This window comes from Corvus moneduloides, chromosome 5, assembly GCF_009650955.1.
Source record: "Corvus moneduloides isolate bCorMon1 chromosome 5, bCorMon1.pri, whole genome shotgun sequence".
NCBI classification, from domain to species: domain Eukaryota; kingdom Metazoa; phylum Chordata; class Aves; order Passeriformes; family Corvidae; genus Corvus; species Corvus moneduloides.
Window position 1 is genome coordinate 67,639,403 of NC_045480.1, and position 13,733 is coordinate 67,653,135.

The 13,733-nt window shown below is 37.3% G+C and overlaps 1 protein-coding gene across 4 annotated transcripts in view; it reads right to left on the reverse strand.

Moving 5' to 3' along the window:
* Window positions 1-295: 295 nt before the first annotated feature.
* INTU (inturned planar cell polarity protein) overlaps window positions 296-13,733 on the reverse strand; it is a 39,456-nt gene continuing 26,018 nt past the window's right edge. For 2 of the 4 annotated variants that reach the window (XM_032109833.1, XM_032109830.1), the window contains exons 5-16: window positions 12,804-12,922; window positions 12,417-12,506; window positions 11,945-12,022; window positions 10,963-11,152; window positions 8,549-8,602; window positions 7,359-7,421; window positions 6,133-6,354; window positions 5,322-5,744; window positions 4,724-4,821; window positions 3,939-4,128; window positions 2,035-2,189; window positions 296-1,181 (exon numbers count right to left, since the gene is read on the reverse strand). In XM_032109833.1, coding sequence (XP_031965724.1) covers window positions 1,070-1,181; window positions 2,035-2,189; window positions 3,939-4,128; window positions 4,724-4,821; window positions 5,322-5,744; window positions 6,133-6,354; window positions 7,359-7,421; window positions 8,549-8,602; window positions 10,963-11,152; window positions 11,945-12,022; window positions 12,417-12,506; window positions 12,804-12,922 — 1,794 coding nt within the window. In that variant the 3' untranslated portion in view covers window positions 296-1,069. Of the gene's footprint in view, window positions 1,182-2,034; window positions 2,201-3,938; window positions 4,129-4,723; window positions 4,822-5,321; window positions 5,745-6,132; window positions 6,355-7,358; window positions 7,422-8,548; window positions 8,603-10,962; window positions 11,153-11,944; window positions 12,023-12,416; window positions 12,507-12,803; window positions 12,923-13,733 lie in introns of those variants that run through there. The other 2 variants (XM_032109832.1, XM_032109834.1) reach the window with 2 other exon arrangements.

Genomic DNA, 13,733 nt, shown 5'->3' on the forward strand with positions numbered 1-13,733 from the left:
AGTGATCAAGACAAGCTGTGAATCACTCTGTGAGCACTGCAAGCCTTTGATTGACTGTTTTAGAGGCACCCCAAACAGTGTCATCTACTAGTGAAAACAAGATCTAAAGATTTGGTCATGAGAAGCCATGAAATTGAATTTGCTTTCCCAAATACTTAAAGCTTTTGATCCCATTGTTTAAAATGCAAGTCTAGTATGCATTTTAGGAAAAGCACTCATGACAAGCAAGTAGAATAAAATCATAAAACAAAAGAGAAAATGCATTAAGTAAAAAAAGAATACAAAATTAATGCTCTACTATTCTTTAACAAATATAGACTTTTATTATGAAATTATGAATATAAAATATGCCAAGTCCATGCATAAGTCTTAAAACCACCCTGCCCTCCCCCATCCTTCTTTGTGTCTTCAAAATTGCATTTTAACAAATAAAAGTATTATTTATAGTTAAAACTCATGGAGTCAAGTAAAACATCAGCCACACTATAGTCCTCGAGTGTGCAGGAGAGCAAAAATGATAAGCCATTAGTTTTGTGAGGCTAAGTGCCAGGAATTGTCGAAAAGGTTTCTCTCTGCTTTATTAACACAATGCTACTGAAAACATTCAGTATTTTTCAGGCCCTCAGAGGTGCAATATTTTAACTAATTGGAAAACTTTTTTCTTCCTCCATCCAATTTCCATGTTCAGAGAGTACTCTGAGGATCAGCTTACCATTTTATGTTGCATATTGTACACTGAACAGCAGTGAATGCACAAATTATGTGGTGTTTTCATATAATAAAGTTATGACCAGGATAAGAAACAGTGATAGCATATAAAAATAAGAACTTTGGTTCTCTGAAATATTTTTAAGTATTCAACTGATGAGCTCATTAGAATCACCACTGAAGTTTTAAATTTCATTTTAAACTTTTAAACACTGAGCCATACCACAAGGTATTTGATTTTTTTAAAGCTTTTCAAAGATACCCCATGGTGGCACCCAAAGGGAGTTCATTTCCCTTTATATGGGATGCTCTAAAGAATTAACACCCCCATGCAGGATGCCTGAGTGTGCAGGAAGCTCATCTATGTAGCTAAGCCGAAGGACAGTTTAAAGGCCAGTTCCACAGCAGCTTCTGTCACGGAGTCATGGAAACAGACATAACACTCCTGAGGTTTGGGGTGGAGAATGAGTCTCCTGGGGAGAAAAAAAGAAAGAACAAAAAGAAGGTAACCATCACAGGTGTTATTTTTTTCTCTTCAAATGGTAGATTCTAGTTGTACTGTGAGGTTTCAGTAGGGAGTTAAAACAAGCTGCTGTGTAAGACAGTTGGCAAATTTCGGTGTCTGTCTTGCGCTACTTTACCTCTTTCAATACGTTGGATTTTTAAATCAAGCTATTCTCTACTCAGTTTTTTTCAGGCTGTGTAGAGAAAAAAATCTCCCGGTTTTCAGGATCTTCTGTGGTACTGGTCTGTCTGGTCTACAAGGTGAAATCAAGGTCCTTGGGAGCAAGCCCCAGGATTCATGTACTTACTGATTTTTAAACTTAATAACATCTGGGTAGTTACATTCCCACATATTAATCCAATGAGCTCTTCTAGGGAAAGAGCTAAAATAGAAAAGCTGTTAATACCTGTGCATAACCTTGTGTAGCATTATAATTATTTTTCAAAAGATACCAACAGTAGCATAAACATTTTTTAATATTTTAATTAAATATTTTAATTTTTCCCACACAAACTGCAACTATGTACATTCAGGGTGGGAAACAATTTTTTTTCTTTTTTCTCTTTAAACATCTTCCTTCCCAAAGGAAAAGCCTCTCCAGTAATTATAACTGTTCACCTCACTTGTTTGTATCACTGACTCAGCAATTGTTAAAGGTGGAAATTCACACCAATGCAACTTTCCAGTCCCCTTAAATTAAAGCTACCTCAGTCACTCAGCTCAAGTATTCCTGTGATGTGCTACAGTTAAATTTATCTTTAAAGAACACAGTGGCACAGTCAAAATGAAAAACTAGAGGTGAAATTTTTCTATAAACTTACCCCACAACCCAGTAGTTCATTGTTGGTGGTGGTTTCTTCTGGTCAGTCCAGTTTTCAGGAGAGCACTCAAACAGAAGTCCATGTTCTCTTACCAGATCTGGGTCCTCAGCTGCCTTACTCAATTCTGAAATCCCACTGCCTGCCTTTTTCTTTTTCTGTAAAATGACTGGTGAAATGTTAGTAGAGAATGAAACATTCTGACATAAACACGAACAAAGATAACCATGTGATTTCTTCAGGACTCTCTGATGGATGATACTGCTGTCAAAAAGCCAGGCTTAGAACAACTAACTTGCTCTCATGATTCTTTTCTCCACAGTTTTTTTACTTTGGCATCAAAAGGCTTTTCCATTGTTACACAAGCTGGAATTAGACACATGCTCCCTTTTTTGACTTTTTTTCCCTTCTAGTTAAACACTAAGTTTTTCTAAAAAGACATCTGAGATACTACAGGTCTTTAAAAAAGTGTGTTTCAACAGCTAAAGCTCTCACCTTTCCTCCTCTGTGTGCCTCCCTAATTAAGAACTGTGATAGTAAGAGTCTATTGAATAAACTTGGCCAGGCAGGAATTTCTTTTTGTAAATGAACAGCTGAAGCACTTTGCTCAGAGCATTTTCTGACTCTTAACCAGTACAAGGACATAAGAGCACAGAAAATAAAGACATTTTTGTGTTTTCTCGAGCTTTTAGAGCTCTGTTTTGTACAGAGCTTTTGAATAAACCTTGCAAAAGTTCCAGCTCATCTGTGGATCTGCCAGGGAAACTCCTGCTACAATCAGTTGGTTCGAAGATGAAAGAAAAGGTTTTCTTAGGAAACAACTCAAGGAACTTCTGTCTGCCATATGCAGAAGCAGAAACCACATCGTTCAATCTGCCTACAATATTGAAGGTGTGGGGGCTGAAGATCTGGAAAAGATGGTCAAAACATTGTATTTTGGGGTTTAAAACTACAGAGCTTACTTTTGCTCAATTTAAGATTTATTCGAGATTCCTGTACATGTTTAGAAGTTTAATTGTGAATTTTCAGTTGTCAGAAAGTAAGGCTAAATTAATTATTCATCAGTTTACAGTAACTTTGCATTACTGGTGCAGTTCTCTGAATCCTAAACCATAACAGTATTTACCAGATGACAAAGAATATGCAATATAATAGTACATTTCTGTATTTGATTTTTTTGTCATGCACTATGAACAAGGCAATTTTCTGGTTATTCTTTTACATTCTCCTTGTGCCATAATACAGCCTGCCAATTTCAGCATTAATTGCTGGAGCCAATATGCAAAAGACTACCCCAAATTTCACTGAAAGAGACGTGTTCATCAGTTATTTCTGATTCTCAGAGCAGAATGAACTCAATTTTATGGCTTCAACTATAAAGTGTCTATTTAATGGCTGTAGCCAAAGGCAATTGACGGTAAGAAATACTCATTTATTCTCTCTGCTTGCTTTTGGGTTTCTGCATCTCCCAACAGAAATGCCCAAAATACATGGCTCATTGCCAAAGCCCTACTCAGTCAAACCCCAGTGTCATGTGACCAATCCACCAAATCAACACATACTTTTAACACTTAAAAATTCCTAGATTTACGAGGCACATGGGTCTAGCCAGAAATGACTTCTTCAGTAACATCAAAGAAACATTGAGAAAAATTATATATATTGTTATTTGCAAACTTGCCTTCATTCAACTTGTACTGTTATTTCCCCTTTTCTCACTTAACTCACTTGAATTGTCACTTTAGGATCTAAAAAATACAGCTGACAGACGGTATTCCACTTTGGTTTAGAGTCTGCAGACATGCAAATACAGCTGCTCATGAACCACTGAAATAATGAAGTGAAAACAACCTTGAAATACTGAGTTGAGAATGTGATTGGACAAAGAGAAATCCAAGTTTCCCTACCTCTTTCCTCATGGACTGCTGGAAAATGGAACGAATTGAAAGGCAGCACTGGTAGAAATTCTCAATTAACTGGGGGTGGATGGAGCCACCGAGATGTGCTACTTCTTTGTGAGTTGGAGTAATAAAGATTCCTTGCATCGTCTCCAAAGACAGATAGTGGAAGAGGGTATTCTCAGGACCAGATGTCAACCTTAAAAATATTGGAGAATTCATTTAATTAAAAAATATAAAATAATTTACAACTTCTGTTTCTTAAGACAGAATTGTTTTTCTAGCTACAGTAGAGTACAAAATGGATGCAGGCATTCAAAAGGTTCCTACCTCTACACCAAGGAAATCCTGCTAATTTTGACTGTCAATTTAAAAAACCAACAAATTAAAAACTGTGGTACACTTGTGTTCTCAAAAGATGTCTCCAAGAAAGAAAAAGGAAAGAGAAATAAAAGCTTTGTTCATTGTACACCTACCTAAAGGCAATAGGGAGGCACAAGGTTTGGATATGTGTGGTCCAGAAACTTCTGTTTGAAATTCCAAGGTCACACAGATGTGGGATGTGTGCACAATACTGACAAATTATTCAGAAACATTTGTCTTTCATCGCATTATTTCAAATTTTAATGTTTAATTAAGCTCTCAGTTTAACAGATTCACTTCTGATAATCCTTGCATAACAAAGCTTTGGTTGGAATAAAATAATGTGGGGACTTCTGTGATCTGTGTATATTAAAAAAAAAAATCCAAGCATGGCCTAAAAATGAAATACTTAATAAAAAATAATTTCTTACTTGATAGAATTAAGAAATTCTGTATCTTTCTCGGAAGGGTTCTTTTTAAGGTTTCCTGAATGCAATGGGTTTGGCAGGGTGTGTTTTCTCCTAGTGGCCTGAAAAACAAGCAGATAGATGAACTAACAGAGAACACACAGCTAAAGAAAGAACAAAATCAAACCAACAGAAAGAAGATGACAATGTAACATTTTTAATAAGGCCCAAACAGTTACATCAGTTTATATAAATGTATTTTACAGCCTATTTTAGACTAAACTTGGTTAGAAGCAGTTGTACAACTGTACAGCAATTAGTTTTCATCGGTTATTCTGGAGATATTCTCCAATTATAGCTACTTTTTTTTTTAACACAGCTGTGCCCACTTCAGTCATGTGAAATCCCCAAATATTTACAAGCAATGATAAAATAAAAAAGTGTGATGGTTTTGAGGCTGACTCAGAGCTTCCCAAGGCAACAGAAGTATTTTCTACTGAGTTCAAGGACTGTATTCTTTTATAGTGTGCTTTTTATAAAAGTTACCTTGAGTTTGAACAAACTGCCCTCTCCCCTAAGCCCCCCAGAACCTTATCAATTCTCTCTGCCTCTGTTCTCTGACCTGCTCCACCACAGGCTGTGGATTGGTGCTTTCCTCTTCCACAGGCCCTTCGCTGCCCTGCTCGGCCCCTCCGCTGCTCCTCGTGGGGCTCTGCTTCCGTGTGCTGAGGGAGGAGTCCCCGAAGAGGCTCCTTCTGCTCCCCGGAGTGCTCGCTGCTTTGCAGGAATTCTGCAGCTTGCTTAGGATGGGTGAGGTGCTCAAGCTGTCCAGCCTGTCCTGTGCTGCAGGAAGGAACCAGTCAGCACAGGCTAAAGGTGGAATGGAGGGAGAATCCAGCCTCTCCTCTATGCTGGCATCTATTCCTTCCAGCTGCAGTATGGTTGCCTTGACCTGATCTACGTAGATACAGTCTGGCCCTGGATGCCCAATAGCTTTGGATGCACAGCCCCCTGCCTCCAGCAGGACACACAGCACGAAGTGTCTCTGTAAATACAGAGGATGCAAACATAAAAGATTGCTTACAAACTCATCAGCTGTTTGCTTTAAAGAAAGTCCACATTTAAAAGAACAGAACCAGACATTTCTGACATGAGTTGTCTGAAAATGTGAGATCATGAAGGTAGAAACATTTTCAACTGAAGTGAAAAGGCATAAAAATAATGAGAATTTATATTAAACTTTGCAAGCTTTGCAGATGTATAAATAATGCTACTCTCTGGGAAGTTCTATCCCACAAGACAGCTACAATTTGAGTATTTTGCAAAATTACCCCGTGAAAGGCATGGAAAGTGTTGATCTTGGTGAACAGCAGACAACTCACAACAGCAAAAGAGAGCCTCAGAGAACAGGCATGCTGCAGCTGTTATCTTACCAAGCCAACTATCAGTAAGAAATATCTTGCTTCAGGTTCCCTGTATCCTGTCAAACTTGACTCTTCACATGGCTGGAGGTGATGCTGTGGGAACACTTCCCGCCAAATCACCAACTGCCCAATCCTCTGCTCCGCTGCCAGGGGTAACAGACAGTAATGCCGGCAGTAGAAACCCACATCAACAAGGTCTTCCTTTGGCAAGTGATTACCAATCAAGTAACCCTTTAATTAAACACAGAAGAGGGAGCGTGTTCAGTGAGAAATACACCACCACCACGTGGCACTTCAGAGTACTTTTCATACAGAGATATCCCTGCTCCACGTGCATTGAGATCCTAAAGTTTCTGGCCACAGACTTTCCTTTTGGTGTACAGTTGTACAACAGACAACACCGAGATTTTGCACTACATCTAAATAATCAAAACACTAAACAAAAAAACCATCAGCATAAATGCAAGTTACCAAAGGCAAGCTGGGTCTTCCCAGCCTGCAAAACTGCTACAGTGTTAAGGTGCTTGAATTCTCATTTAATTCCCTCTCCAAAAATAGTGTGCTTTTACTGGAATTAATAAAATTTCCAAAGAAGATCCACAGAATAACAGTGGTGCCAGCACTAAGGGCTTCACAGCTGAAGTGCTGTCATGGTAGATACTGTGCAGTTCCACTTCTCTCACAACGCTCCCAGCACAAAGAACAATTGCCTGATAAAATCCTTAAAATGCAAGTTTTCTTACAGCAAAGGCTGTTACCTTCCTCTTTATACTGTTGATTGCACTGTCTATATTTACCAAAGATAAATAAAGTTATGAATGAGGCCAAAGTGAAAAAAAGCTGTCAATACAATTTCTCAAGTCTTGGATTTAAAGACAGATTAAAAATAGAGAACCTGCTGTAAAAAAATGGGAATGAACAAAAGAGTTCCTATTAGAATATCCTACAGTCTCAGTTAAACTGACTCTTATTGCTTTCTTATTACTGTCTTTCCAATCCTTGGATTGTACACCAAGAAATTCCAGTTTTAAAGTATTTTTGTTCTTACTGTTCATACAGTACATATTTCCCAACACTGATTTTTTTCTGTTATGGTGTTTGAGTTTTAGGGCTGTTACTAGAAATACATGCTTAAACCAGTCATATGTTCATTTCAGATTTGTGAGATTCTGAAAGACTAAATTAGATTTCTAGATGCATTTTCCTAATCTTTAGGCCTTAATCATTAATACTACCTTGTAAAAGAGACAAGAGCCCAGAATCACATACAATCTTCTCATGTCATAATAATCTTCAGACTGTTGGAGGGAAAAAAAAGCACTGTATAATTTTTAATTCAGCATTTTTATTTTATTTACCAATTGCAAGTGAACTAATTCTGCTCAATTGTAATCAATGTATTATTTAACACTTTCATATTTCACCACCTCTTATTACCAGTGCAGCACTTAATACCGAGCAGTTAAGGGAAATACCAAGTTTTTAGCCTTCATCATTGAATTTCGTGTCATTACAATTTTCTCTAAAAATTTCAGCTCAAAATAACTAGTTTCCTGTTTAATTATTCTGTGTTCATAAACTATTTTTGTTAGGATATGTTCATTCTCACAGTTAATAGCAAACTAGCTTTTAGCATAACTACTGACACCAGGGGCCCTCCTAGAGTAAAACTTAAAAGCATTTTTTTCTAGTCTTTGACATTTTACCCAAAAGATACCCATTCATTCATTCATCTTTTAATGCTCAGTGCTCTCCCATTAGTAGCACTATTTTTATATGGATATACTGTATTTTAAGTAGGTGGAATCAATTTCTGTGCAATTAACTGTAACTTATAAACACTGAGTTCTGTAAATAATCATCCAGGTTGTTTAGTGCAGGGATTCTTTGGGATAGAAGTTTAAAGTAACTGTTGTGGAATGTGAGCTCAGGAGAGCTCTTTCATTACAAAGTAAAGCTGAATGGTCAATCTGGTTACACCTTGCACAGCCACCAGTTACTTAAGCAAATTACTATTACCTCCTTTAACAGTAGTAAAAATAAGTAGAATTTGTAATTGCTTTCTGTAAACTGGAAAATTAAATTCTGATTCATAGATGTTTCCAAGTTTACTCACAATTGCTTGAGAAGGAGACAGTTATTTACAGAAAGATGAAATGTAACAACAATCACGTCTGTTGAAATTAGCGTTTTTGTAGACATCATCCCATGGACTTCAATTATATTAAATAATGGATTTTCAGTGACTAATCCTATAGGATTATAATATGTTAAAATATTAAGCATGGAGAGAAATTCAGGATAAACTGCTTTGACTCCCACTTGATTAAAAGAAGTTGATGGATTTTGAAAATAGTGTTTGTTTAAACCACTGAATGTGACAACAAGGAGATACCTGCAATACAAACAAAAATAAAATGTTTACCAGCTCTGCAAAGTCAGCTGCTTCCAGATCACTCAATGCTGTGTCAATTTCCATCTGAAACATTCAAAACCCACTTTTTAATAGAGATTTCCAACACAATAATTTCCAATAATAGCACAGCTTGCTCTGTCTTGCTCGTCTCAGACTGGGTTTCACAAGTACAAAGGGAGTGGATAAACATCTGCACCTATTTTTTATTAGTAACATCCAATATCAAGAACACCTGGAGATACCAGACTGAAGAAAAATCCTTCCTAATTGCTGTCAATTCCCCTGTTCTTTGGAACTGTACAATTTCTCTGCTTGTGTGCCTGCTGACCCCAGTGTTTGGTACAAAGGAGATGTCACTCTTACTTTCAGTGTGCTTTAAAACACGAGGTCTAGAGACAAACATGGCTCACTACTGCATCCAACTGAGTTATCAGAAAGATCTTTTATCCAATGGGTTTAAGTTTTCTGTCCCTATGGAAGTTGCCAAAACTCTCTCACACGTTATTTTTGTTCTACTGAAACTGCTTTAAGCTTCCTTATTTCTCTAACTGCAAGAGCTGTTGGTTAAATCAAGTTTTACTAAGAGTACTTTCCTTAGTCCTAGGCACTGAAACTCATGACATAAATGTGCTGCTTAATGAAAAGAACCTAAATCCCATAATTACAAACTTCTTGGGCTGTGCTAACAGGCTGCCTCTAATTGAAATACAGCCAGTTTTCAAACAGAGAAATGTCAGCAAGCCTGTTGGCACTCAACAACTAACCAGCCTCTCAGCTTTTCCTCGGTCAAAATTTAAATGGCTTTCTGCCTGAAGAACTGACATTTTTAGTTTTATAGTCCTTACAGAATATAAAGATCTTCACCAAAACGCTAACTGGAAATGTCATCTTCTGCAACAGCAACAGTTCTCTGGCAAATGTGAATGATCTCAAAGAACTCTGGAAAGTGATGTCTGTGTTGTAAGTATCAGCAATGCTGTTTTCAAAATCCCTTTAACACTTACTATTTTATAAGAAAAAAGCAGTCTGCAAGCTAAACTGGAGACCAAAGTGCAACAGAGTCTCTACAGAAACTTGAGAGACAAAAAAAAGCATGGAAAAAACCCCAACAACAAATAGTAAAAAAACTACAGGGCAAGGTGGAAAGAACTAAATAATTGTCAGTCTGTGACTAAAGATAAAGGAGAAGACAAGTCTCCTTTAGAGGAGAAGAGGGAGAAGGCCACACTAGCAAAGAGAAATCTGTTTATAACTTGTAACATCCCTGACAACTCTTACTGAATCATGGCAAACCTGAAATCACTCTGCAAACCCTGTCAATAGTAAATTGAGAGACTTTAACCCTTCATCCCTTTCCCCCCAAACACTCCCATGAAAATTATACACTGAGGTCTTACTAAACATAAAAATCAGAAATGCAGGAAAGTCCTAGTTAATGCTATCTTCAAATAAAGACCTATAAATTACAGAATTATGCCACTGCAGAAGAAAGGTAATTTTGAACATCCAAACTTGGGCCTTTCCCAGAGCCATTCTGAGAAGCAATTCTAATTTTCCATCAGGCAGCCTCGAAGTTCAGTGAGTACAAGGTTCTTTCCTTTTGTTGTTGTTGCTGACGAAATAAGTTTGGATAATGGAGTTTATGGTCAGCTCAGATTAGAATAATATTCTAATAATTAGAATTAGCCTTAACTATGTTATCTACAAACTTACAAATATTTTGGGTCTCTCCATGAAAGAAAACTCTGAATTTAAAATTTCCCAGCTGTTTTATTTGCAATAAATCACAGTAGATACTCATTAAAAAAACAAACTCTACCATGACAAAAATAACATATTTTAAACTGGAGTCACAGATATTAAAGTAATGAAAGTGAGGTTTACAACTGGCAGCTATAATGTTATTTACTATGACCTACCAGTTGTCTTACTCCTGCTTAAAGCACAACTTGGTTTCTAACATGGAGGTAACCTGGCCCAGTGAAATGGTGCAGAAAAGCTGTGCCTGTCTGGTGTCAACGAATGACATGTGGGTATTTATTATGATTTTGCAACAGCCATTTAGATCTCTCCTAAATTATGAGCAATACATGGGCTTCTAGAATAATACTTCCTGCCTGCCAAAATACTTCAATGGTCAAAATCAAACATACAGCTACATACCAGGGGCTGCTTTGCATATACTCTTCCTAGATAACTCTGAAAGTCACCAAACTACAAAACTACAAACTACATTCACAATGGCAATCCTATGGGAATGATAGTGTAGCTCCAAACTTGAATTTTATAGGAAAATGGATGGTCTGGGATGGGCAAAGCACTTGGGTAAATCACACAGTAGCAGCAGAAGACAGCTGCATGGACCTTTTGGCCTCTCCTGCACAGGTTTTCCTGGAGAGATGTGAGAAGGATGTCCTTGCTACCTTGATGTCCTGAGGCAGTGTCAGCCAGCGCAGGCCTGGGAGGCTGTCTAGGAACAGGGCACTGCAGGAATCCTGGTGCTGAGCACTGGGGCTGGCACTGGACTGGAGCCTGGCAGGATGAAGGGCACGCTGGAAGAACAGGTTGAAAAAATGATCCAGGCGAGAAACATTTTCCACCTGGCAAAAAGCACTGGACAAACATGAACTCCAAGTTAGAATAACACCGAGAAATTTGCAGCTTGTTTCTATAACCCTCAGTGCTACACAAGTCTCTTTGCAGCATGATGCTACACTTGGATGTATTTTTAACAGGGAAAAAACCACTAGACTGATACCCAGGCAGTACCTACAAATAAAGAGCAAACTAAACCAGTATGGTTTAGTTCATAGTAGATGTCTTAGAGCAATTTAAGACGAGTGAAACATCAATCTCATCCTTTCGGAAACTGAGATTTATTCTTTATCTTTCTCTATGGCATACACATATTAACCCTGAATTAAATGCAAGAATATGACTAAATCCACCTGGGCAATTTTATTTAAGTAAAAGTCAGACTGAAAATCTCCTGGGTGATTTCCAAATGAAGAGAAAGACACTCACTCTGCCAAATGGAGTTGAGAAGTCCAGAGTGTTTACTCTGTTAAAAATGTAACACTGATACACACATATGTTTTACAGACACAGAGGATAACACTTGCAGAGTGCTGCTGACATCCACAGTGACTTAGATGATGGGAATGATTTAACCTAATCAAGGACAAAACTTTCTGAAGTAACAAAGACTGCTTAAACAGTGTCTTACTACTGTTAAGACTGAAACCAAAAAGCAAAAAGAACGGAATTCTGGTTTTTATACAACTGTAAAGGAAGATGCAAAGAAAATCCCTGGAAACATTAAAATTAATTCTACTATTTGTCTTTTTCAGTGAGCACCAATGAAATATGAGTGACTGAAAAGAAAATATTTTTGAAAGAACTCACCTGTCCAAAGAACTGTACATGAATGTCAAGGTCCTGACAACATCTTCAATCATGTTCCTCAGCTGAGAAAGTGGCACACTAACAAATAAAAATTAAAACATACAGCTATGGTTACAACATCTTTACCATGAATAAGCAGTCCTCCTAGAACGTGTAAAATATGTAATATTAGTGATGTTATTCAGCAGTCTCTGCAAAGTATTTACCAAATCCTAGAATATCACTCTTTTCTAACTTACATACATATCTGGGATTTTATTCTCTTCAGAGGAAATGAAAAAGAAACTGCAACAATGGATATATAAAAGATGTGAATAAAGTCAATCAAAATAGTGGAATCACAGGTATAAAAACTAGTTACAGTAAAAAGAGTATGCTTTAAGTCCTCCCTTTCTTGCCTTTTTTGTTAGAAAAGTACGATTTGAGGACACAAAATTTAAAGGAAAACAAAACCTTTTCATTTGAAACTCACTTTTCTTCAGGAAGGCCAATTACAAGCAACTTGTCAGATTCTTTCCAGTAAACAACTTGAACCAGTTTGTCACATAAGAAAAGGGAGGAACTAGAAAAATGAAACCAGAAGTATTTCTGTTAACACGATGAAGTTATAAAGGAGTTGAAAACCATTTCACTGAACTAAAAATCCTAGTCACTGCTACCCACTACAAAGAAATTCCCCCAAATCAATGTACATCCAGGCTGAGCAGTCCAACTTCAAGCATGCTGTTGTAGTTAAAGTGTTAACTGCCTTAACAGGTTGAGTTGCTCTGTTTCGTCTAGAACTTGATGCATGACCCATGTTTGCTGTACATCTATGTATAAAGTAATAAAACAGTAATTACATTTCAAATGCTTTTACCTGATAATCTCGGTACCAGTAACACTTTCCAGTATGTCAGACAGTGTGAGAAATATCCCTCTCACACTTTTCAGTTTTTGGGATGCTTCAGATATGGGGTACTGATAAAGAATTTCTTGCTGTGAAGAAAGTTAGCTGTTAGTTAAGCAAACCAAAACCAAAACCCCTCCAAAAAATCCCCACAGAAACCAAGATACTGATCTTTTTTTTGTGGTAACAGTTGGGGTTTTTTTAAACATGAAATCTTTTATCATATCCTTTCATATGATATTGAAACAAGCAGTGTGCTGCATGGGCATACTGGAAAGTTCTAAAATGCACATGAATGTTTCTGACAGTTTTAAATTCTCTATTTTATAGAAAAGCATCACTTATTTAGAATCATCATTACATGGAGAAATGTAAAATGACAAACAGTGCGATCACTGCATTTAGAGCTTTAAGTACACAGTTAATATATCTGATGCCAAGAGGGAGGAAGAAATCCTTTACTGTGAAGGTGCTGAGGCATTGGCACAGGTTGCTCAGAGAAGTTGTGGATGCCTCATCCCTGGAAGTGTCCATGGCCAGGTTGGATGGGAAGTGGAAGGTGTCCCCCCTGCCCATGGCTGTAGGGTAGGAACTGGATGATCTTTAAGGTCCCTTCCAACCAAACCATTCTGTCATTCTCTGATTCAAGTATTTGTACAGTTCTTTCAATATTCAAATTCTGACTTAAATCATCATCAGACATACAGCTCTTCAAAACTGACATAAGAATATGAAAACTCCAGTCTCTCTGTATAACCCTACCTAGCTGCTTTACATGTATAGCATAAAACATAACTGATGAATATGCTCAAATTTTAAAATACACCATTAAGATTTCTCACAAAACATCCGACCAGCATACTCTTATACAAGCTATCTTGAAACTAAAGCTCCATAGAG